Genomic DNA, 26,034 nt, shown 5'->3' with positions numbered 1-26,034 from the left:
TTGTCTTCCCAGTGGCAGTATGTGCACAAACTAATATATTCTAGCAGACAGTTAGGCATGACAGATGAGGAAATGAACTTAGACAAAAATAATTGAAGTGCGTCAATTGTCAAAATTTAGTTTGAGGCGTTCCCTTTGTTTTCCAGAGAGAAAAGTATAATAAGAAAGATTCTACTGATGAATCAGTAATTAAAAAATCAAGGTGTCAATGCAAAGAAAATAAAGTAATAAAAGTCTAATTGAAAACTGTGGAAAAGCGGGATGCAAATTGTTCCAATTTGCTTCCATGTTGGAAGTATTTGCTGCACAAGAGAAAGTCAGTAATTTTTATCCTGATTCCACACACAATAGCAAAACTACAGCTTGAGTAATTTTCTAAGATAATTAAACAACAGGTATATACATTGTCTTGTTTCCAGTCTTTTTTGTCTTGTTATTGAGCTATGCTGAAAGCCTCTGATAGCTAGTACTTTACTGTGTGCCTTTTCTTCCAGATGTGAAAACATGGTTTATTAGCTTGTGAAATATCTGCATGTTTTTACAAAAGCTGGTTCAGTAAAAAAATAAAAAATAAAAAATTAAGCAACATAAGTAGAAAAATTAAATGAGTTTTTTTTACATTATTATTACATTATAAAACTGTGTGAATAAAAAGAAACGTTAAAAGAAAATGTCTTCTGTCAGTATATGAAATGTCAAACTGCTCAGTCCTTGCCAAACAAACGTTAACTAGCACATAGAGTTAAACAAGTTAAACCACAGCAAGCTTTATTTCTCCTCTGAAATTCCATCATTCTGTTCTGCAAGGATTATATACTGCTTTTGCTTCGCTTCCAACTTTTGTTCCTTTCTCTTTCAACCATAATACCAGATTACAAGACAAGACCTGAATGTGCTGCTCAGTTACTTTAGAAATCCTAAACAATTCACCCTACAAATTAAAAAAAATGGCTTCAGTCACCTCACAGCTGATTTGGAGCTTTCAGAACTGGCATATCTAAGGAAACAGAGCTTTTAGATTATGGCTGTCCTGACGCACTCTAACAGGACTGTAAGTGAAGTAGAGGGAAAGAAGAGGAAGAGAAGATTTGGGAAGGAAAAATATGAAGGAGTCATAATGGTAGGCTTGAAAAAAAGAGGGGGAAACGGAATACTAGGTGTAGGGATATTGAAGATATGCTGGTGGGAAAAATAAAAAAGAACACTTTTGATTTAGAAACACAAATTCTCTAAAGATTTGTTGAATGTTAGAAGATATAGAGGCAAACCAGTGGCGCTACAACATTGAAGACAAAATAATAAACTTTAACAAAAGGCGTAAGACTGAAACCCAGTAACCTACTACAACATCAAAAGTATGATTTCTGTGCTCAGTTTGTATTTTTTTTTCTGACTGGAGTGAGAAGGGGTCTGGTTGAATCAGACAGCACAGCTATAAACCTCTGTAATCCACAGATTTCTCCTTCTTTAGTGAATTCAGACTACATGTCCTAACAAATTCATGAACTTCAATCTATTAATTAGCAACATAAACTGCAATGCCACTATCAGAGATCTCTGAATGCAGCCTCTCAACAAGAATCTTTAGGACTTAAATTATTAGTCAGGGTATTGAATATGGCACAGAAGATGAAAGTAGACAACCCAAATTCAGTTTATTAAAAGTGCTTGGTGTGTCACAGCTTTAAACACCAGTAACAAAATTGAATATTTATTACTATTGCAATGTTGATTAAATATAAGCTAACATCAGATCTTGTTTCTAGTAGTCAGGGAAGACAAATAAAATCTGAAAGCCTAATTAAAGCATACACAAGTTGTTTTACAAACCACAAGGACAGCTTTACCTGAAAACATTTTACTTTTCTGTATTCAGCTGTATAGCGCTACTTCATGAATTAATAGGGACAGTACTGAAACTAAAGGTAGTTAATTTTAAATTCTATTAATGAAAAATATGAAAATCCACTCTAACAAAATGACTGCAGACTAAGGCAACATCAAATCTGTATGACCTGGGACAAAGGCTAATCTGGAATTAAAAGGGATAATATGACTTATATAATAAGGGGCCAGAAAAAGGACAAAAACAAACTTATATTTATGTGTAGCTATGAAGCTTATGAATATCTTGATTATCTGCTTTAAAACATCTGGTTACCTACATCTTGTAGAGGAACTATGGAAACAGAAATAAAACATACCTGTATTAGAGAAAGATCCTCAAGCTTCAATCTGAAGAGGTAGTTTCTGGGGTTAAAAAAATAGCAGATAAAAAGGAATTGTTACTAATGTTTCAGTAAGAAAACCAAATGTTACACTGTTTAAATAAAAATATGATTAGTGACTTTAAAGGCAGAAAAAATTAAGAGCGACAGGTATTCAGGACTTATATTCTTTCAGAGGCTGTCTTAATATACAGCCCTTTGGGATAAGGGCTAAGCTAATTTCTAAAACTGATTTTCAGTCTGAAGAACTGCCTAAAAATGAATAAAGTAGATATTTATACTGCATGCATGTACACCTGATTCATTGTTCCAATCTTCCTTTAGAATCAATGGGAAGAAATACTCGGTGGACAGGCAGATGAAAACTCTCCATTTCTCCCCATAGAGATGGGAACCTCATGCAATTAGCTCAGTCACATATATGAAAAGCTTGAAGCACAGGATCCCAGTATGATGGTGAATCTGTACAAGCCCCAGAGTTTCCACAATTTTGAACAAAGTCTTGCCCTATTGTGGTCTAATTTCTTCGAAGCCTATGAATTTTTTTCCCCACAGATATGAGGAGCTACATGCAAACCAACCAAGTAGTTTTCAAAACCCTGTTCATTTATTGCAAAAATATTTCTCACTATGTCTTTCCTCTACAGCAATGTCACTGCACCTACAGACCTTGGGAGGAGTCCAGGCGAACCACAAGCAAGACATATTCCTCCTCCACCACTATTTTCTTTATTTCGTAGCTCTGATCACACCTCTTTTTCTTCTTTTCATTATTCATTTCTTCTACTGCATCTCCACAGAAATAATACCCCTCATTCCTCTTCTGCCTGTTTTTTACCTTATTTAAAACAATTCTGATTTTCCAATGCTAGTACAGAGTGATTATGTTTTAGAGATGAAAATAAAAGGAATTTAAAATAATAATATAAATTACAGTAATTTCACGAATACAAGCCGCACCAATTTGACCAAAATTTTGGTGGAAACCCGGAAGTGCGGCTAATATTCCGGGGCGGCTAATCTATTAACAAAATTCTAAAAGCTGCCAACACGGAAGTGAGAGCCCGCGGCAGCCCCAAGCCAAGCTGGAGCCCGGCCGGCCCCGGCAGAGGTGGGAAAGCCTGGCAGAGGCGGGGCCAGCAGTGTCGGGGGCGGGCGGCAGAGCCTGAGCCAGCAGGGCGGGGGAGCCCGGGAGAACTGGGGCTAGCAGTGCAGGGGAGCATGGCAGAAGCAGGAAGGCCGGCGGGTGGGGCTGCCTGGCAGCGGGGGAAGCCCAGCATAATCGGGGCCAGCAGCGTGGGGGAGCCCGGCGGTGCGGGGGCCTGCAGTGCCGGCCAGGGCGAGGAAACGCGGCGGCGGTGCAGACGGGAGGGGGCGGCCGGCGAGTGTGGTGGCGGCGGCGGCGGCCCTGCCGGCGGGGCGAGCGAAAGCGGCGCTCGCGAAAGCGCCGCCGCGAGCCGCGAGCCGCGAGCCGCGGGCCGCGAGCCGCGAGCCGCGAGCCGCGAGCCGCGAAAGCGCCGCCGCGAACCGCGAGCCGCGAAAGCGCCGCCGCGAACCGCGAGCCGCGAGCCGCGAACCGCGAGCCGCGAGCCGCGGTTCGCGAGCCGCGAGCCGCGAGCCGCGAGCCGCGAGCCGCGAAAGCGCCGCCGCGAGCCGCGAAAGCGCCGCGGGGCGGGCGCGGCGCGGGGCGGGCGCGGCGCTCGCGAGGCGCGGCGCGGGGCGAGCGAAAGCGGCAGCGGGGCGGACGGCGAGCCCGGCGGCGGCAGCCCTGCCAGCCGGGCGAGCGAACGCGGCAGCGGGGCGGTGCTGACGGGAGAGGGGGGCCAGCGAGCCCGGCGGCGGCGGCAGCACCACCCGGCCAGCCCCGCCGAGCCGTGGCGCTGAGCTGGGCCACCCGGCCCCGTCGGCAACCATGAGCGGGCCGAGCCTGCCTGGCCCCGCCCCGAGCCAGTAAAGCCCGCTATGCCGCGATCCTCTTACTAATTGGCCAATTTGTGAAAGCTGCGCACGGATTCTCGCGACGAACGAAAGTGCGGCTAATATTCGGGGTGCGGCTTATCTATTGACAAAGACAGCAACATTGTCGAGGCACCGGGGGTGCGGCTTATAATCCGTGCGGCTTGTATTCGTGAAACTACTGTACTTCAATCTCAGTTTATTCATAACAGATGCGTAACACCAATTTATAAGTTTTTTTTAAAAATTCATTTAGAGAAACAAAGAAACACAGATGATAAAGAGATGAGTAAATTTAAAATTAACTTTAAATATTTGCAATATACATGAATTATCTGTAATATTACTTACATGTAATATAGGTATGCAATCAAAATTAAAATTAGGCCAGATTTTTTGAGATAATAATTCTAATTTTTACAAAGAGATATGAGGTATTGTCAATGGGCACAGATGGTCACAACCTGTGGTTTCTATCTCTATTAATTTTTATTTTTTTTTAAATGAGATACCAGGGAAGGGCAGAAGAACAAAACCAAATTGTCTACCTCAGAAGCACAACCACCATGGCTATCATAGCTATCTTTATTTATGGACTCTCAGAAACAGCTATCATTATTTATTTATTGCCTCTGGTACATATATGGTCTACTTAAATTGTGGTTGTACAGGAACCATGTCACCAGTATTGCTAAATATCCAGGAGTATTACTAAAGAGAATTACTCAAAATAAAGGGGGCAGGTTACTAAGGGCAAGAATTCATGTGAAAGTAAAATAAAGACAGAATATTTATTATCGTGCGGCTAAATCACCACAAGGAAATTATTAAAATACTTGAGTTAGAGTCATGAAGAGACTTGAAGTGGGTAAACAAAGGAAACAGTACTCTGCAGAACAATGTGTACAAAAAGCTTCAGCAACAAGCTACACACAAGTGAAAAGACTTTCACCAAAACACCAGGAAGCAATGCATTATAGTCTTCCTAACACTTCTACACTCCCTCTGTAAGGACAAAAAATATCTACACTTCAGTAGAATGTCTTGCCCAGAAGTATTCAGCAGGGAGCAAATAATTGAACTGCTCCTCATCTTGGTGCATTTAAACTTCCATCACCCATCACTGTACTTCTTTCACTCTGATATCAAAAAAACTAAATTCATTGCTGCTGCAAAAGTGTTTTTTTTTTCTTCCAGAGAAACTGAACTGCATCCTCAGCTGGTATAAACTGCTTTCTTAACTCAGTGGTATCAGACTCACAGGAATGGCACACAAATGCCCCATCTCACTCTACAAATAAATGCAGTTTCTGTTGCAGAATGTGTGAGCAGACAGTCTGATCTCACACGTTTAGTTTTCAGGTCAGTACTTCATAGAGATTTCAACTGCTGTGTGTATTCCATCTTCAGATATCTGCTGAAAATTTATGCCAATGAGGCCTTTTTAGGACAGAGTATCAAATTAATAAAGTCTTTTTATCATCTTCCATTCTGACTTCATCTCAGTCTATTAAAAAGTAAGCTATTGTCCCAAACTGTAAAGATTCTAAACTAATAAATGCACAAACACAGTGCCAGTCTGAAGAAAAACACCCAATATTTTCCTTGTCTTTTTCTTCCTAGAAAATGAGATTTTTATCCTATTCAGTAGACCACAACACTTCTACACATTAATATATTCGGTGTGAAATTAGAAAAATTGACCCTATAACTGTTAGGCAGACTAAAATGTCTATATTCATGTGAATGATCAAGAGGCAGAGCTAATTAGTGTACATTTTTCAATTTCCTGTGGCTGCCAATAACCAATTAAAATATTTTTAGCTTTATAAAGCCAGCAGAAAAATTGAACAAGAAAAACAATGTGCAAGAGACAGTAAAAGCACCTTAGCAACATAAACTGGGCAAATGGACAGCACAGATTGACTGTGACTACATAAATAATCCTGGGCTAAGTGTCAAACGAGCTCTCAGAGAGCAATCAGAGCTATTCCTGCCTAAATGTGGCCACTTCAGTAAAACTTGCAGGACTACATTTAGCTTTACAAATCCAACTGTTAACATTCTAAAGCATGATTCACTAGCATGTGAGAACTTGTTCAGAAAGCACACATATGAGAAAAAAATGTAAAAGAAAATTTAAGAAATGAGCATGACAATAAAAAAAACCCAAAAAAACAAAGGAAATGTAGTAATAAATCTGGCAGTCCAAAGAAAAAGTTATTGCCAATTTTCATGGCATGTGCAGAGCCATTATGCTCCTCATGAGACAGGTAACAACATTTTTCCAAAGTGTTATTGAAATTATGCCCTGGACTGCCATTTTTCAACCTCTGTTCAGCTTTATTTCACTGCATTTATGGTTTGAAAGCATCAAAGAATGAGAAAAAAAAATGAAATTACACTTGTGAAGCACAGATATGACCTCTCAGCCCACAGTCCTGCCTCTTTTCCAGATAGGGTGGCAATAAGCAAGACAAATACAACTTTGCATGCTGGAACTAAACTGATTTGACACTGGCGGTAATTGGCAAATTTGTTTCCATTTGGTGCTTAATGAATGAGGAAAGCAAATATGTTACATAAATCTGCAAACAGAAGGACACTTAATGAGAAGAAAGCACAACTAACACTGAGATAAAGCAGCATCCTTTACTCCTTCAGAGATCCAGCAGGCAGAAAGCATTTTGCTTTATATTCACAGCACTGAACAACTCTTCTAGCTCAGCTGTTCTAATTAAAACCCGTTAGTCAAGAGCCTGCTCAAACCCAAGGGTAAACACTTCCTCTGGTATCAGCGGGAACTGAATGAAAGCACACAAAAAGCATGCTCCAGTCACCTCCTTCACAACAATGTATTTCAATCTATTGCACGGAATACGTTCAGTATGACTACAGCTAAAAGTATAAAACTAATCTTCTGTATATTCCTGAACAAGGCCAAGTCAAAAAACAATTGAAAATGCATAAAGATTCAGAAGTATATCATGTTAGCAATGGTTGTTTAAAGCCAGCATTTTACCCTTTTCTTTGTGAAACTGCCAGCTATAAAAGCTGAATGGAACAACAATAAATACTCTTGCATTAGACACAGACATGAATTAGAACATTAAGATGGCACACAGTGTTCAGAAAAACATGGATTCAAGATTAAGCCTTCTTTAAAAAGAATATATATCTTACTATCACAGAAAATCTCCATAACCCATCCTAAGCCCCCACATGCATTTGCAATTGAAAGCCTGAATCAACAAATAGGGGTTGCAGTAAACTCAAGAGACTCAAGGTATGAGCCAAGATGCTGCCAAATCTCCTGGAAATCAACGAAGATTCCTTCCTGTTCTCTTCTTCAAGAAACTAATTCACATGAAAGAAGAAAATTTTATTCAATTCACAGGGAGAAAACAACAGTAAGAATGAAAATGTGAATATAAACTGTGCAGGAGTCAACTCTTAAGCAAAATTTCACAATTCCACAATTAAAATTGTAAAGTTTTAGGTCAAAGGCAATTTTAGTTTTGCATTATAGTAAAGTCAGCAAGTCGAAAGAAAATTTAAAAAAAAAATTAAGACTAAAGGAAATTATCAATATAAATAGAACTATTATGCACAAAATTTATTTGGTTAAATCATTAATCTATAGGAAAAATATCTCAAAAAGCCAAGGATGATGCATTGGAAATAAAAGAAACCTAACCCAAGTGTTTGAGTTGAACCATTTATGAAAATGGTCACATTACAATTACAAAAAGCAGAAAGACCAAAAGTTATATATTATCTTCATTTTGCATGAAATGGGAGCCACAGCAAATGAGAATAATGAAATGAGAGTCTTAGTGATAAATGTTAAAGATGTGAAAACAGCATATGCACAGAGATAATTTTTTTCTGACTAGTAGATCATGCTAATCCATCCTAAAAATTATGGAGAAGTGATTTTCGTTGCTCTTATTGCTCTTTTCAAATAATTTCTAAAATTACAGGTTTTCTTGAGGAATGAAGACTAACCACATTTTATTACCATTCAAAGTGGCAAAGGGAAGGCTGACCAGTGGGACAATGAGCTTGTCAAACAGAATAAGAAAAACACTATGGTGTCAATTATGATAGAATCCAAATAAAAAATTTAATTAATCCACTCATGGGTGCTGTATAATCTGATTTCCTTCTCTGATGCTTTCTCCTCTGGAATAGTAAACCTTACTTTGCTTCCATGTGGCTCCTCATATGGCCTCAGTAATGCTGGAGATCCTAGACCACAGCACTCCTGCACAGATGTTCAACTACGGCCAGATGTCACTTCCACATATTTCTTGCCATGAGTTTCTCCAGAAAAAGCAGAAAAGTACCAGTGCAGCTCTAGGGGTCACTCTCCTCCCGAAGTCATGCCACGTCATCTCAAACTTCCATTAACATGTTCCTCTGTTGGCCTTGACTTCTCACACACACATAGCACTCAAGTTCCCCCCACCTGGCAATGGCCTCACAATATTTGACATCTGTCTGCCACCGATGCATGCAATGATGTTTCTGAATATTATGTTTTAGTCCATGCGGCTTTGTGAGGTTTCTGAGCTATTTATTTAATAAGCTGTTGTTGTTTATCCTGAAATATCAGCTCAACCAAAATGTTATTCCTGTATTTCATAACTGTGGCTAACCAAATCTTTAATACTTTTTTGATTGTTGCAACACCTCTGTTGAAGCACATGCCCCCAGTTTTTACATTTTGGCAGATATTACATACACTGTACAGTATTCACTCAAATTAAGAGCCATGCAAATTCTTTGTGGTCTTGTTACCATTTTATTGTTCAACATATTGATCTTCTGTTTCTTTTCAAGATTAATTGAAATTAAATGTAAAGGTTGCTGTTATATCTCCTCAAAAAAAATTCCCCAACAATGAAAATGGACCCAAAACCCAAAATTTTAGACAGTTCAAACTTTTTGTGGTCTTCTACTACAGTAATCAACTTAGGCATAAAGTTTATTTTAGTTGTTGGAGGTGGGGTGCAAGAAAGGTCAGGAGGAGAAGGCAAAGAGTTTACAGTATCCAAAATTTGGATATTTTCTTTTTGAATTTTTTTTTAATTAAGAAAATTAACTGCTACAACAGTGACAAAAAGTTCCCTTTACCCCCAATAAAAGGGTCGTTTCTCTTTTTTTCTTTCTGTGAGTCAACTCCAGGGCTCCTGTGATGATGCACCATGTCAGCTTCTCTAATTAAACTGCCAAGACATTAAATCAGCGCAAGAAAATGAAGGACTTTTGTGGAGTTAGTGAACTGACTAGTGTCACTCTGCAAACAGACTACTACCAACCTCGGCGCAAAGGAGAAAACTGCAGAGGGGAGCCAGGCATGCGCAGGAGAGGTATGAAGCTTTAAAAAGTATTCAGGAACCTGTTAGCAAGGTGGGAAACACAAGCAGTAGGGGGAAAAAGACCGGCCTCTTTTTGCAGGAGTAAGATGATAATTTCTTACAGATTTAGCATTAAACCATAGATTAGATTAGATTTGCCCAGTTCAATCAGTGGAAGGACAGACTTTGATTACCCTGAGCCAAGTGTTAAATGAGCAGTGATATCCAGATGGATGTTCAAACAGAACACCAATTCCCTCTGCCTGTATATTCTCTCTGTATATATAGCCCTCAGAGCACCTTATTAACAAGAAGCTCTCAGATTCTCCTGCTGGGAGCAGACAACAGCAAGAAGCAAACCTGTATAGTTATTTATTCCTTTGTTAGAGATCCTTAAGCCACTGTTAATGAATCCTTTAATTTGCCTTTCTGTTATTATGGCAAGTAGTGGTAATGGTTCAAATTAACGTTCCCAAACACACATCTAATTAAGAGAGAAGCCTTACTGTTGCAGTCCTTCATCAGTGAGATAAGGAGTGACTGAGGCAATAAGCCACCTCAAAGCAAGTTATAATCCTAAAAAGCAAGTTTAATTAACTTGCAGGAGAACATATAGGAGAAAGCTACCACTATTAGGATACCCTATGTTGAAAAAAAAAAAAAAAGAAAAAAAGGAAAAAAAAAAAAAAAGGAAAAAAGTAAGGTATGTCTAAATGTATACTAGCCAATTAAAAAGAAAGTTGAATAGCTTTGAGACCTATTTCTGATATTTATTATATAATTTAAAAGTACAGCTGAGCTAGCCCAACTTGAATTAAAAAAAAAAAAAAAAAATCCACATTTTAGGAATTAACTCAATCCAGGCTGCTACCAGTACAAAATTTCAAGCACAGGAGGACTGGGAAAAGATGGTAACTTTATTTTCCCTTTACAAATAGGCATAATTCTTCTTGTATGGTTTGAATAAAACCACTGAGAAAAAAAATAAAATTAAAATTCACAAAAAAAAGAAAATAAAAAATTTGTCCTAAACTACCGGGGTTTTGACATGCTTTTTGTCGACTCTCATTTAGCCAAAATGGATGAAACACTTTTAGCAATTTTTGATTTATCAAAACTAGAGCTGCTACAGGTTACATACATTGTCAGGAGATGAGGAGGAAAAATGGCAATGCACAATTTGCCGGGCAATTCACAGACTGTTGTATCTTTCCTCTAATCTGGTTTTCTCCCCCTTCAACTGACCTTTCCAAAGAAACATATGGCAAAATACTTTCACACTGCTAAGAAGAGAAGGTTGTTCTTGGAGAAATCTATGAATCTCTATGCCTACTGGCATTTCAAAATACAGAAATCACTATAATATTTTTATTACATGCTAAATCAGTCCACTGAGTAATACAGAGAGAAATATTTTCATCTGAATATTTTATTAGAATTTATCTGAATAAAATAAACAAGTGTCTCTCATTTCCTTGAGCTTACTGAGGAGCTAATGCCCTGAGAGTAATCCTTTGCTGGTGCCATTTAATTATAAAAGTAAATTCTGTCCTGCCATATGGGTTGGCTTTTTTCTGAGAAAACAAATGAATTCCCAAGAAGGTTTTAGATTGCAATAGAACTCATTTATTTTTATCTGCCAGGTCACATACAATATTAAGAACAATGCCTGGGGCAAATTTTAAAGATACAGTTTCATAGGAGCATGGATTGCATGATTAATGTGAAGGCACATACTGGTGCTGGAGTTGTACCATTCCCAGATTGCTGCTGATGGTGTAGGGAAACTGAAACAAGGCTACAAGACTCCAGCTTAAGCAACTCAATACCTATTGGAGAACTGGAGGTTTTGCAGAACAAAAAAAATTATCAACCAGTTACAACCTTCTCACAAGGGGTGGAAGACAACCTGCAGAAACTGAGGGCAGAGATAGGGGGACAGACACAATTGTAAATCACCTGTATTTTTACAGCAACAGAATGCCCACAGATATCAGAAGACCACTTTTATTTCCAAAACTGGACAAGCAAGGCTAATCTCAGCAATATATGACAAACTTCCCAGTTATTGCCTGCTATGGTGAATACTATAGAATAAAGTCCCTTGCATATTTTAAGAGATTTCTATATCAAAATTATTTCTGTTCTTATTTTGTTTGCCTCAGCAAAATGTTACAAAACTCATTGTTTCTTGACTAAATTACTCATGGCCAACTTAAACTATCTGGTTTTCTGTCAACACTGCTGCTCCATTTGTACTGCTACGTCCTTTTCTAGATGTACCTGCTGATGGATTTATGGGTAGGTGCTGTGCACATGCTCACCCCTTGTTATCCAGCATTACAATTCCAACTCTCTTCTCATTTGCCTTTCAGCAATCCCTCCTTACATCTCTAACTTATTTCATTAAACCTTGTTCAAGCATATATAAACAGAACAGTACACAGTACAGAACTAGCACAATTTAAAGTCTCTGCAAAGAGACTTTAAATATTTCTCTATCACTCTGGGAGACACCTTGTGGGGTATCTATGTTCCCACACAGCTGCATGACATTGGCAACTCCCAACAGAAATGCAGGCTGGATCCCAGTTGGGATCTTTGCTACCATTCTCAATAAGACAATCATAAATATCTTCAGAGGCTGTAGAACTTAATAAATGAAAAAGAGTCACTTGCCGTGACTCCATCAGTAATGGAAAAAGGATTAAAAAATTTCCAATCATGTCAAACTTTCACAATAGTATTTTGTTTGATTTCTAAGACAGAGCAATTTGGGAAGACTTTATTAAATCCATTAAGGTGGAAAAAATCAATTATGAACATAAGATGAGCCAGAACACAGCTTCCGGCTGTGAAAAATCATTCCACTAGTTCAGAATACCACCACCTTACTAAAGCAGAATCCTGAAGGTGCAAGGATGTGGTGGGCTAACCCCAGTCAAAGACCAGGTTCTTGTCAAATCTGCTCTATCACTCCCCTCCTCAACTGGGCAGGAAAAGAAAATATAACAAAAGGTTCATGAGTTGAGATAAGGACAGGGACAGATTACTTGTTGAGTACCTTCATGGGCAAAATAGAAATAACTTTAAAAATTAACTAACTTTATTACCAATCAAGATCAGAGTAGAATAAGAGAAGTAAAAGAAATATTAAAAAAGAACACTTCCCCCCATTCCTCCCTCCTTCCTAGGCTTAACTTTATTCCTGACTCTTTACCTCCTCCCTATCAGCAGCACAGGAGGACAGGGAATGGGGGTCATAGTCAGTTCATCATATGATGCTTCTGCCATTATTCCATCTCAGGAAGAGGAGTCCTTCCCCTGCTCCAGCATGGGAGTCCCTCCCATGGAAGACAGTCCTCCAGGGACTTCTCCTACATGGATCCTTCCCACAGGCTGTTCCAGAATGGATCCCTTCATCAGGGCACAGTCCCTCAGGAAGAGACTGCTGGGTCCCCCACTGGGTCACAAGTCCTGCCAGCCAACCTACTGCGCTGTGGGCTCCTTTCTCCGTGGAGCCACAGGTCTTGCCAGGGTGAAATTCCCGAGGGGTTGCAGCCTCCCTTGGGCATCCCCCTGCTCCAGTACAGGTCTCCTCCATGGGCTGCAGGGGAACCTGTGCACACCCATGGATCTCCACGGGCTGCAGGGACACAGCTGCTTCACCTTGCTCTGCACCCCGTGCTGCAGGGGAATTCCAGCTCCAGCAGCTGGAGCATCTCCTCCCCTATCTTCTCCACTGACCTTGGTGACTGCAAGGCTGTTTCTCACACATTTTTTTCACTCCTTTCTTCTATGGGCGTAATCATTTGTGCTCAATAACTTTTCTACTTTCCATTGCTGATGGGCTCAGCCTTGAGCTGCAGCAAACCCATCTTGGAGCCAGCTGGCTTTGGCTCTGCCAGACACGGGGGAAGCTCCCAGCAGCTTCTCACAGAAGCCACCCACCCCTGTAGCCCCCTTCCATCCCAGAGGCTTGCCATGCAAACCCAGTACACCTGTTCTTGTGTGGATGGAGGCTGGACAAGTAAATAATAATGTGAGTACTCCTCTTGGCAGTGTATAGAGTAATACAAGTTTATTTGTAACATTTTTATGTGCCCCATTGCCCACTTTCTGTTTCTACCAGTGACTGGATAGCAAAGAGAAGTCCATGCTAGAAGGCTACAAATTATCGTTTTCACAACTGAACAGGAACTTTTCACTATCCAGATCTTACTGAAATTACATTACACACAAGAAGACAATAAAAAAAAGTTTAAATATTCTAAGAGAAAGTACTACATATTAAAAGATACTTCATCAGGAAGAATGAATTAACAGTGCATTCTCTTTGCTGTCTTTACAAGAGCACAGTTGTTGCTTAGGACAGAAAACAATTTCGTTGAATGGCTGTTCGAGTATGTGAATCCAGTGAGGCAGATGTTCAAGAAACTTGTACTAAAATATTGTCCACAGGCCATAGCACAAGTATGGTAATATTAATGATCTATTCAGATAGCTCTCAGTGACAAGTAACTAAAAGCAGTACATTAAGGGGAAAAAAAATACCAACATGGCCAGTTGAGACTATGAAAGACTGCAAAATCTATTCCTGCAAATAAAGAGAAAATTTGACATGATATTGACAGTGAATGGATTCATTCTGCCTGCAGTGGGGACTACACGCAGAAGGTGCATAATCAGTAAGATTTTCTTTGGCCAACTAAGATGTTTTACTACACCTCATATGCTAAGAAGAAAAAAAAATAGTGCTGGACTGTCACTGCTTCAATGCTGACATCAAAGGCAGTGTCACTGTCGATCACAGCTTGCAGAGTGCTCTCCTATCCTACTGCCCAAACAGTGACTATCACCAACTTTACCACTAATTCTGCTGTCTTTAACAGATGCCCCTGGCATTGTAGTGAATAATTATTAGAAACATCCCAACACAAAGAGCCACAGCCAAATTTAGGATTATCCTAAGCTTCATGCAATGACAACTTTTGTCACATTGCCATACGACACCTGTTTGTTCTACCGTATGCACACAAAGATTGTGCACTCCAGGAGAGTCCTCTTAAAAATTAGAATAGTGTAAGCTATTATACATCTCAACACCAGGCAGGCAGTCCATCTTGCAACTCCAGTCAAAGAGAAATAAATATACATAACATTCATAACATTCATACGTAACATTCAGTTTAGTGAGTCTAAGGCAGCGGAATTGCAGAAGAGCACACTGATATTGGAATCTGGCTAAATATTGTTTATCACCAAAGAACAAAATCCAGTCTGGTGCAACACAAAAAAGAAAAAAGATTTCTCACCTTGCTCCAGCAATAAGCTCTTTTTGTCCTGGGTCAAATGTTAACTGTGAAAAGTCCACAGCATCCTCTGCTTTGAACACATGTAGCCAAGGGGCAATTTCTAAAAACAATCAAGAAATACAACTTTTACTATAAATGTTATAGGTGTTGTACATCAGGTAGCCAACATTAAATCTATAGATATTTTGTGTGGCTCTGCAAGTTTTCTCCTTATGGTCCCCTAAGGAAACATAGGAGACATTCACCAACATGTCATTTAATTTATAATACAGGCCTGTAAAATATAGAGGGTCACCTGACACACACTTGACTTAAGTATCCATATTTTGTTCTGAAAACTGCTTTTCCTACTTGGGTAAAGCAGAAAACACCACAGAACAACTGCAATTCACTGGCACATACTCAAGCAAAGTTAGATTAAATTTCCAGGCATCAAAAGCAGCTGAGGACTAGAGGGTTTTTTTGGTTTTTTTAGTTTGCTATTTAGTTATTAATTTTCTTTACAAAAGGATCTGATTAAGTGAAAAGAAATGAGGAAAACAAACAAATTTTTCATCATTTTCACAATAAAAAGGTTGAGAAATGAGGGATGAAAAAGGAAAAATGTTTGACATTCTTTGAACACTTTTTTCTTTCACCTTCCTTTCTCAGACCAATTAAGCATTAAGCATAGTACATTAGGTACACATTAAGTACATTAAGCAGGGTAGACAAGCATGTGAGTTGGTGAAAATCAGCAAGGGGCATTACTTGCATTCAGAAGACAAACTTGCTCCTACTTTCAAACTTAAGCACACATAAATAGCTGCAAATCAAATCTTTGATTTTTTTAATGACTTTTTTTCATTCATATCACTAACTGGACACTCAACAGTTTGGCTAAATAAACACAATATTGTGGGAACAAAGCATAATTTTTCTTCTCTTTTTTTACTTTGTTTTTAAATAGACACATAAAATATATAAAATTGCTGTAACAACAATTGCTCTAATTGCTCTAAAAACAAGTCCAGTTGTACAAAAATCTCATCCTGTAGAATTCTGCAATTCTCAGGACAATGACTGAAGCTTTTTTTTTTTTTTAAATGTAGTCACAAAGCACTTATGTGAAAGGTGAGGAGGACTGTGTGTGTACTGCACAATGGGCTGTGGACTCTCTATTTGAAGATTATAGGTGTGAAATAGTCACTTGAAAGACCAAAGGCAAGTACATGGTCATGACCATTGAGAACAATCAACCCCCTTGAGGGTGCTGCAGAAGTGCAATCTTTGATACTGGTATCATTAGTTGCAGCTCAGGTTAACAGCATTCATTCTAATCTCTCTTCTTCACTCATGAGAATATTTTTGCTTTTGCGAATGTCTCAGTTGAAATAATTCATGTCTGGTGCCTTGTTCAGGATGATTTGTTCCTAATTTAAAGTTTTACCACAAGTGGGCTATCCATTCCTAAGGAATGGGCCCAGGAGAAAAATGTTATTCTGTGTCAAAATGTGTTCAACCATTGCACACAACAATTAAATGCAGTGTGCAGAAGCTGTATCATCATATACTTTGGAAAAACAGATGGAACTGTGAAGTAGAATCACTTGGGTGTCAGAAAAGTAACTTCTGCATTTTTAATGCCAGCCTGTATGCATCTGGGCAATTTCAGGCTTGCAATGCCAGTTTGTACATGTTCTGCAGTACTTGTAGCTAAATTCACTGTTGATTTCCATCTGCATTGGATGGGTGCTCAAACCAGGATTCAAACACTGGGCTGGAAAGGGGAAGTGGCCACATATTAGATAATTGTGATTACAGCTGCCATCAGCCATTACTGCAGATGCTATGCAGGGAACCCAGAAGGATTTTGAGGGAGGAAAAACACTCATATACATTACAGGCCTGTACAGCCTTATACATACCTACTTATCTATTTTTATTTAAATACATATATTTATATATAAGGCTACACAGGCAAGCATAAAAGAGGTGTTTCTTAAATTTTCTGTACTTGATTTTGCAGCCTTAACTTTTCAATCATGCATTTCATAGAAAACAATCAATTTCAAAGTACTAAAAAGTTAAGAAATTAGGTAGGAAGAAGAGGAAATCCAGAGGTAAAACATGAAGAGTCTCACTTACTGGTAAATTTAAAAAAAAGAAAAAAAAAAAAAAAAAAGAATAAAATAAAACCAGACCCCCCCTTCCCCCGTGGAAACATCAGTCTCTGAAAGAGACAAGGTAAGCAGCTGAGAATGGAATTATCTCAGCTCTGTATTGGTAGGACAAGTGAGATCCTTGGTCTTGTGAAAGAAAAGGAGAGGAGTGGCTCCCCACAGCGTTGGGGGCCAGGGACAGTTCAGTACACAGAATTATTGCAGTGCCAGAAGGCTGCAGGGAACACTGAGATTCAAAGACTCAAGTCTGTTCCACTTGTCCTGCTGTCTCAGCAAGATACAATAAAGCTTCAAGGTACAGCAAGCAGGTGATTGAGACCACTTCCAGGTTTGGAGCAAGGGAGCAGGGGCCAGGCAGGGCAAGGCAAGCCCAGGCTAGGGAACAAGAGTGAGGACTTGCTAAGAAATCTCTCTGAAATCCAATTCCCATCCAAAATATAAATTATTTTATCCTGTCTTTGTTGCATTCAGCAGTGCTCTTGCTTGAGGGAATAAGGTCAGGGAGAGCAAATGGCTGCTAGAGCTCTTTTTCAGAAAACGGTCTGAAACTGTATCTCTTGTGTGTCACAGTGGCAGCACATGTCACACAGAAATAAGCATTTATGCCACAAAGCTACAACTTCATGACACTTCTGTAAGGGAAAACGAACAAAAAAACAGTGCCTGGAAAAAAAAAGAAAAGGCAATTCAACCCCACGTACACTGCAAAAGTAAAAGCTTATGTAACTAATTAACAGGATAATTCAATCTCTTTTCACCAAGTGAAATCTAGCTGAAAACCCATAGGTGACACAAGACTTTTTCGTTTTGCTATGAATTATCTCCTTAGAGTCAAAAATTCATAATTAGTTACTAAAGGACTCTAAATTATTTTTCTTTCAATTAAAACTATAATGGTAAAGTGCTAAGAAATAATAATTAAAGTTTATTAATGATTTTCATGCGGATGCAACACAAGCTTTACACAAGAACATAGCTGTACATTTTGTGTACTACAACAGTACCATAATTATTTATGGTTATATGTAAAGCAATTAAGGAGTCTTGCCAGCACATAGGCTAATAGTGTTGCTTGCTGGCCACAGCTGACAAACAGCAATGTCCCTCCCCTTTCCAATCCTGACCCTACTTCCCAGCATTCCCCACCCTTCCCTCTGCCCTCATTTCATGTGAATTACAGTAAAACACCAAGCCCTTTATTGACTTCCCTCTTCTTACTCCTGATACCGAGAACACTCATTGAAACACACCTTCAGCCTGGATTTGCTTTTTCTTTAAAAGTAAGCAGGGATGTTTGCCATTCTGCAGACATTGGTCTGTCCAGAGAAAAGCTGTCCAGAGAAAGCTATCATGGTATACACACATTCATGACAGGTCATTGTCAACACACACGGCGTCCTTTTGGTACATCCAAGACATACTGACCCTTAGCAACAACAAACACAAAAAATTTTCATTGCTATTACAGGGCTGAAATCTGCAGGCCTCATAACTCAAAAACATTCCAAAAAAACCCCACTTTCTCATGGAACTAAAAGATGAATGTTGAAAAAAAGTCTTTCTGAGAAGGCTACAGTTCTCTTTCACATGCAGGAATCGGATGTTATGAGTTTTCCTGGGGGGTTGGGGTTTTGGGAGGGAGGGTTAATAGTTTAGATTTAATATAAAACAAAGTTTGTCGTGGTTCATAAATCTACAGCAAAGCAAACACACCAGATTCCACTCAGCTCCTAGGAAAGGTCAAGGAATTCTCTTAAAGTGGTTTAAAGACAAAGGAGGTTAACAATCAAAACTGGGCAGAAGGACATTAGATACTCATATTAAAAAAAAAAAGAAAAACCAGAAACCTGTCTCTGTTTTACTTTAAATTTAGTATCTGCCCAACAGGCCATGACATGTTTGGTTTACACTGTCCGAGGACTTGCCAAGGGTTGAGCTCTACAGTTCTTTGCAAATGAAAGTGTAAAGTTCCCTCTAACCTAAGTTTCATTATTCAGTACTTCAAAGTAAAGCTACAGTAAACAGTAAAATAAATTGAGAAATTACTTACAAGGAATAGAATGGTATAGTTAGAACTAAATTCAGAAGTGATCTTTAATAATAATACAACTTGGCAAATAACAAAGTCAAAAGACAATAAAGACCTCCTGATTTCAAAATTAACATAGATATTAGAAGTTTTAGTATTGTTTATGGTATATGTATATGACACCTCATGCCATGGTGTCCTTTTCAAAAAGAGTCAGCACAAAGTTAAACATGAGCACAGCAGCACCTTGAAGAAACTCTGCTAGCAAAATAACAACAATAGCAATAATAATAATACCATAACAACAATACCACCACAATAACAGCAACAACAACCATAATAACAACAACAACAACAACACCATAGTTGAAAACTAGCAGATTTGCAATATTAACAGAAGTCTCTGGGTGGCATCAGTACAACAAATTCACTAATCTCATCAGAAGAAAATGAAAATATATTTCTGCATCCTAAAGCTATTTTATAATTAAATGTATCTAATCTAAGGATGATACAATAACTCCATCTTCCTGAGGCTGTGGAATAATTTTAGCCTTAGATCTCTTCCTGTGATACTCAAGTTACACTGCTATCCTCTTCAAAGGCAGCAAGACATGTCAGAAGTCTCCCCAGGGATCTGCCACGCTGACTCCATTGCATCACCCCGTGCCCTGGTGACAGTCCCATTAACCCCAGGGGAATCTATTAAGCAAGGTGTCAGGGCTAGCAAGAGGAGATCCACCTGTTAACTCATTCAGTATATCCTGTCTGGGGTTTTATCTGCAACATTTGCACTTGAAGGACACAGCTAGGAGCACTTGTAAACGCTCTGCTGTGACACTTCGGGGCTCCACAGTCTCTAAACATCTTAAAACTAGAACTGAGAAATACAAGATTTTCTTCAGCAATTTCTGTGCATCATTGGTATCGATTCAGTGTGACTGTTCTCATTTTTAAATTATATTATATTATATTATAAATATATCTGTGAATAAGAAATTCACTCAGAACAACTTCAGGTTAATAAGCATTACTCCACATTGGGAAAACAGGCAAGAAAATGGCATGACAGAGCCTGTTGCAGAATCTTTTATGATTCATTTTTGTCCATACCTTTTTCTTATACTTCCAATCACCAGTTTTCCTACCTCTTTCACACTGTATTCTCTCCCCACAGAAATGTATTAAACACACCCTTGCTGGTAAGTCATTGCCTCACTGCAGATGAAATGAAAAAAAGGACCCACAGGTCAAGTGAAGAAAGGAAATACATGCCAACACTACTCCACAGGTTCCAACTAAAAAGAGGACTCCATCAAGAAAGCTCAGCGAAAGAACAGCTGTATCACTTCTGTAACCAATCCCAGTTCACACCCTGCTTACCAGAAATGGGCTGAGGCCTAGTTTGTCAAAAATAGAACTCATTTTTCTAGAACTTACTCAAGGCATGTGTTGCTCAGCATTTGTGTGCAATGACTCCAATGTTCTAAATAATTTTGAAAAAGCAAATACTGAGCAGAAAGCAGCTATAGTTATAAACATGTAACTGACAGTATAAGATACCATTATACAGGCGTTTTTTTCCTCAGGTGAGCTTCCAAAAAATACAGCTGCAAACAAACCTCTGGATCAGGCATCAGTGCTTGTCTGGTTCTCATTATAGTGGAAAAAGTTATGCTGCATCTGAACAAACTACTTTGCACTCCTACAAAGCACTCCTCAGGCTACAGTACCATGAAGCTCCACCACAACTGTCACGGTTCTGTTTCTGGTACAAAGTGTTTAAACCCATACAAATGCAACTAATTCTTTATATATCTATAAAGCCATGCTTTATTTTTACTTACTTTGAATCAAATTCCTACTCTAACCTTGGCTTAGCTCTGTTGCAAAACAGGCCTGAGCAGACTTTTACCAAATGGTTTATTTCTGTTGGATGCATTAACCATTAAATCATTAAAAGTGCCATTTCTTTTGAGAAATAAAATCAAAGATATGACAAAAGAATCATAAACCAAAACAAAACCTCATTGAATAACTATAATTAACACAGTAAATTTCTTTCTGATTTCTCTAACAGAAAAGATTCATGCTACAAATTACTATACTCCAGCAAAAACAATATGCTAAACTACATTAATTTCAAAATCTAAGTGCAAACATCTGCCCTGCTCTTCTTCCACAAGTCCCATGGCAGAAGCCAACCACTTGGAAGAAAGCAGCTCACAGTAAAGCAGAGAAGGCCTGCCCATTACAGGTTGCTTTTCCTTTAATTCCAGACATATGCTTTCTATACGCAGAGCTATGTTGGTAGATGTACTTCCAGGACCATATACCTCCTCAGCTTTATGACTCTGACTGCCTATGCACTCTGCTTATGCTTATTGCAGAATTGTAGCCCCAAGGTGACTGCCTTGCCCATGCTGTGGAGCTTTATTCCACAGGTCTAGAGAAAATCCCACAGGGAGCTTCTGTAGAGTGTCTCTTGCCTAGGTTGTACATCCAGAGGTGCCGTGGGATGCAAAGTCAGACACACCCAGCAAAATTACAGCCCTGGGTGAACAGCCTGGATATTCATTAACCCTTTCTATGGGCTCCTGTTGCTGTCCTCCTTTAGCATACATTGAAGGGACAGACAAAATAATTATTACTGCATCCTAGCTCAAAGGTAGGACCAACACTTCATTTTGGTACCAGACTTGAAGTTAAGTAGAAGCAGAATGGCCAAGTAAAACAGCATTAAGCACTAGGCACTTATATACACCACCAGGATTAATTAGAAGGCATCAGGAAAGTGCTTTTTCATAATTTTTCATACACAAAAAGGATGAACTACTGCATTGAGAACCTCAACCAAATAAACAAACCAGGAGTAAGCAAGTCTCTAACATTTAAACCTCACAGAAAGAGACAAGCTTTTTCTGAGAGAAAAAAATACAAATTGAAAAGACAATCCCAGCTCAACATGCCAGAGAAATTCCGGATCTGCCTGTTACTAGAATGCAGTTGACATGTCCACTTTTTCATAGATAAGTACAAACATCCATATGTCAGGCTAAGGAGGGCCACAGATGTAAATAGATATAATGGTCTGTGCTACCAGAAGGCTCTGACAATCTAAATGGACTACACCAGAAGTAGGCTGAATACAACATATGAGGAGAAGAGCACTAGTTCAACAAAAAGACAGCATCACCCAACACCATTTAATGCTTTTCTATAAAATGGAAGGATTAGGACAGATGGATCTATTGCAGTACTCAGTATTGCACTTTAATGAAAAAGACATTTCATTTGTAATGCAGAACTTATTTATACCAGGGCTGCGTACAGAATTAAGAGTATGTGGATGGACATCATAACTGGGACATGAGAGAATATGTGTTTATATGCTTACTCAAGCCCTTTTTTAATAAAATTGAAAATTCAAAATATTTCTTATAGAAACGATGAATATGTTTTAATCTGAATAATACAGTGAAAAATACAGACATTTTGGTAATTAGTGATTAGACAGTAGGAACCCTACAGTTTCCAAAACAGGTGTCCAGGAAGATATATGAAAACAAAGCATCACTCCTTCCCTCCAAGGAAAAAAAATAAAAAATTGTCTAGGCAGGGTTATTTAATGCAATCCAGTCCTCTATAAAGGAAAAGATGAAGTTACAAAGTTGCCCAGAATGATTAAATCAGCAACCACAAACGAAAAGATTCCTCTTTTAAGTCTTACCACACTACATTTGGTTCTCCTTTGGAAACATGAAAACATGTCAGATCTCCATCTGCAGTTCAGAGCTCATCTTTGCTTAGAGAGAGGGGGGAAGGAAAAACGAAAGAAAAAAAGAACCAACAAAAAGACAAAGCAACCTCAAAACTACAGATCTCTTTCAAGATGCAAAATTCTGGAGGTCTCTAGATCCCATAAACAGGCCAGCTGCCTTCCTTCTGCTAACCAGTCAAACTTAATGCAGTCCTGAAACTTGCTTTTCCATACAAACAGAATTGCAGAAGCCAAGAAATAAATATCTATATCTAGCCTTATCTAGAAGCTCTGTTAGATTCTTGCACTCCTTTCCACTTTAAATAATTTGTAATAAAACAAACTCCAAGACCATAAACCTCTTGATATTCTCCAGAAAGTTCACCACCTGTTTACTGTGCATTCATTTCATGAACAGCAATTACAGCTTCAGAACAATTTTGGAGCCAATGAGGCAGGGTTGTAAGTAATTTATTATTAATAGGGAAAAGAGAAAATGAAGCATACTTCCTACAGTATATGTTTTTTGACTTTAAATGCATGAAAACTTGAACTTCTTTCTTAAGAGTATGATAAACTTCCTTCTATGCAGTTACTCACTCATTCTCTTCGTAGGAACTCAGTGGCTGCCCCGACCACCCGTCCCACTGCTCTCCAGGCAGGGCAGACACAGTCACAGCAGTTCCCTTGCCTGCTTTTACAATCCACTCTAACCTTCAAGGTCTAAAATCTAGCCTGCATTCCTGTTTTCTCTGCCCTGCCAGAGCTCCCCCAGCTAGAACTACATATTGCTGCATTCTTATGTGTGTGCATATGTCTATTACTGGGATAATTAAAGGGAATTTGGGTTCTGACTGTCTGTGCCCTCAGGGAAGAGACAGAACATCTGCTGCAATGCCTACTTATTTCTTATTTTTCTGAACAAAGGTTTGGAATTGTTTATGCTTCATTGTTCAAACACACATATTGCATACAAATATAAGAAAGTGGAAGGGAAAAAAGACTGAACCCCCATCTAGATGAAAGTGGTTTCAGTGCTACCAGCACAGTCAAAAACCAACATCACACCTCATCCAGCCCAGAGCCCTAATGCTCTTCCCAAGGAGACTAGCTACTCCTTACAGTTGCCACCTCTGGTCCCTGTGCTGCTCCTGCAATCTTCCTGAATGTGACAGAGGGACAGACTGACCACGAAAAACGTTTGACATCCTCAGTCATGCACTCTCTCTCAGAGGGATTTAATCTTTCTCATTTTAACATTTACATGCTGGCTTTGGCAGCCAGCCAAAGAATGCATTCTGAAGGAAATCATATTGTATAGTTATGGGAAATCATTATTTAGTCTCAAGACAGAGCTTTGTAAAGAAATCTGCTCAATTTTAATACATTTATTGTAGGGAGCAGAAACAGAAAGCAGACTGCCCATAGACAGTTATGCACTGTTATTTTTTTGGAAATATCTATGCTTCAGTTAGCAAGACCTTTTTTGCTAGAAACGACCATCCTGCAGTGATGTATTCTTACTTATATTGACATATGAACATAAACCTTTTTATTTACATTGTTTCAGCAAAATAAAATTTCTTGATCCTATCAATTCTGCCCAAAACTATAGATCACAAAATATAGGTCTGATGACATTTCATTAAGAAATACAAAACACAACAAAATAAGACATATTGTAAAGACCAAGGATACAGAGAGCAAAGTCTGACACTAATCTTTGTAAGAGTTTGAAGCCAGGACTTCAAATAGGAAGATATTCCCCACCTCCTCCACTCCCCCACCACAAAAACAAAAAGATGCCCCAAAGCAAAAAATAGAAAGCAACAAGTAAGAAAAAAAAATAAATAAAAAAGAAAACACAACACTACAATCAACACTTCTCTTTGTAGAATTTACTTTTGTTCTAAAAGGCACTGCTAAACTCCACGGTTTTGTCATTATTAACAATTACTTTAGTAGATTTACTGTAGAGCTGATTGTAAAATGGTCAGGTCCTAATTCTCTGAAATGGTAGGAAAGAGACATAAACCCATCAAAACAAAATCTGAAGTGAGTACTGGAAATGGAAAGATAAGCTTATGACAAGTCAAAGATTGGTCCAAGCTAAATACGACAAAATGTCGTATAACAAGTAAGGATCTACCACGTTCAGCTACACAAAATCAGCTGTTACCCAGTGTCCTCAAGTCTTGTCAACAGCAATCAAGCACTGATACAGAAGGAAGATAGGGAAGAAAGCATGTGAGGGAAAAAACAAACAAACAAACAAAAAGAAGCACTGACTGTCATTTTCTATTTCCACCCAATCTATCTAATAAGCAGAATGTATCTTGGTAAAGTTATTTTAGAAATTAGGAAGAAAACCAAAACTTTAGGTAATGTTTTTCTTCCCCACTTCTTAAGATTCTTGAAACTTTAGAGCTTAAGCAAGGCCAAAGGATTTTCCCAATCTCTTAGCCAAAGTGATAGGCAGCAGAAGGTGACATTCAGTGACAAGCAGTAAGGTTAGCAGGTGACAACAAGTGACAGCAATACAGGCCCCACAAACACTGCACAGGATCTGGAAGGGAAGACTGCTGGAATGAGTCATTTGAGTAACTTTCCAGACACTTTCCAGTGTCACTACCAAGTATGAAATCAAAGTTGCCCAGGCTCAGATGGCCAGTAACTGCAATTGTTGACATCTTTTCTGAATCAGCACTCTAAGTTGCTTAGAAATACAGAATGGTTTGGGTTGGAAAATACCACTAAGTTCATCGAGTCCAAGTGTTAACCCAGCACTGCCAAGTTCACCACTAAACCAACTCCCCAGGCATCACACCTCCACGTGTCTTGAATGCATCCAGGTATGGCAACTCCACCACCTCTCTGGGCAGCCTGGCTCAATGCTCAACAATGCTTTCAATGAAAATCATTTTCCTAATATCCAATATAAGCCTTTCCTGGCACAAGTTGAGGCTGCTTCCTCTTGTCCCACCACTTTTTACTGGGATAAGAGAGTGACCCACACCTTGCTACAGCCTCCTGTCAGGCAGCTGTAGAGCATGATAAGGTCACACCCCAGTGCCCTTTTCTCCAGTCTATTCTTATGAAAAGAACTGAAATTCTATCTGGTGGGAAAAAATGAAATAGAAATCTGGTGGGAAAAGAAAATGAAATCAGAGAAATATTGTGCTCTCTCTTGCTTTAAGTACACACAAAAAAATTAACAGAAC

The 26,034-nt window shown here is 39.0% G+C and overlaps 1 protein-coding gene across 7 annotated transcripts in view; it reads right to left on the bottom strand.

Annotated features, from left to right (window-relative positions):
* Positions 1-26,034, bottom strand: part of SEMA5A (semaphorin 5A) — a 334,133-nt gene that overhangs the window by 193,853 nt on the left and 114,246 nt on the right. For all 7 annotated transcript variants that reach the window (XM_033061171.1, XM_033061142.2, XM_033061134.1 and 4 more), the window contains 2 exons: positions 14,863-14,962; positions 2,205-2,250 (listed from right to left, as the gene is read on the bottom strand). In XM_033061171.1, the coding sequence (XP_032917062.1) occupies positions 2,205-2,250; positions 14,863-14,962 (146 nt within the window). The remainder of the gene's footprint in view (positions 1-2,204; positions 2,251-14,862; positions 14,963-26,034) is intronic.

This window comes from Catharus ustulatus, chromosome 1 (assembly GCF_009819885.2).
Source record: "Catharus ustulatus isolate bCatUst1 chromosome 1, bCatUst1.pri.v2, whole genome shotgun sequence".
Lineage (NCBI taxonomy): Eukaryota > Metazoa > Chordata > Aves > Passeriformes > Turdidae > Catharus > Catharus ustulatus.
Note: the sequence above shows the minus strand (reverse complement) of the source record. Positions and strands in the feature narration are given on the sequence as shown.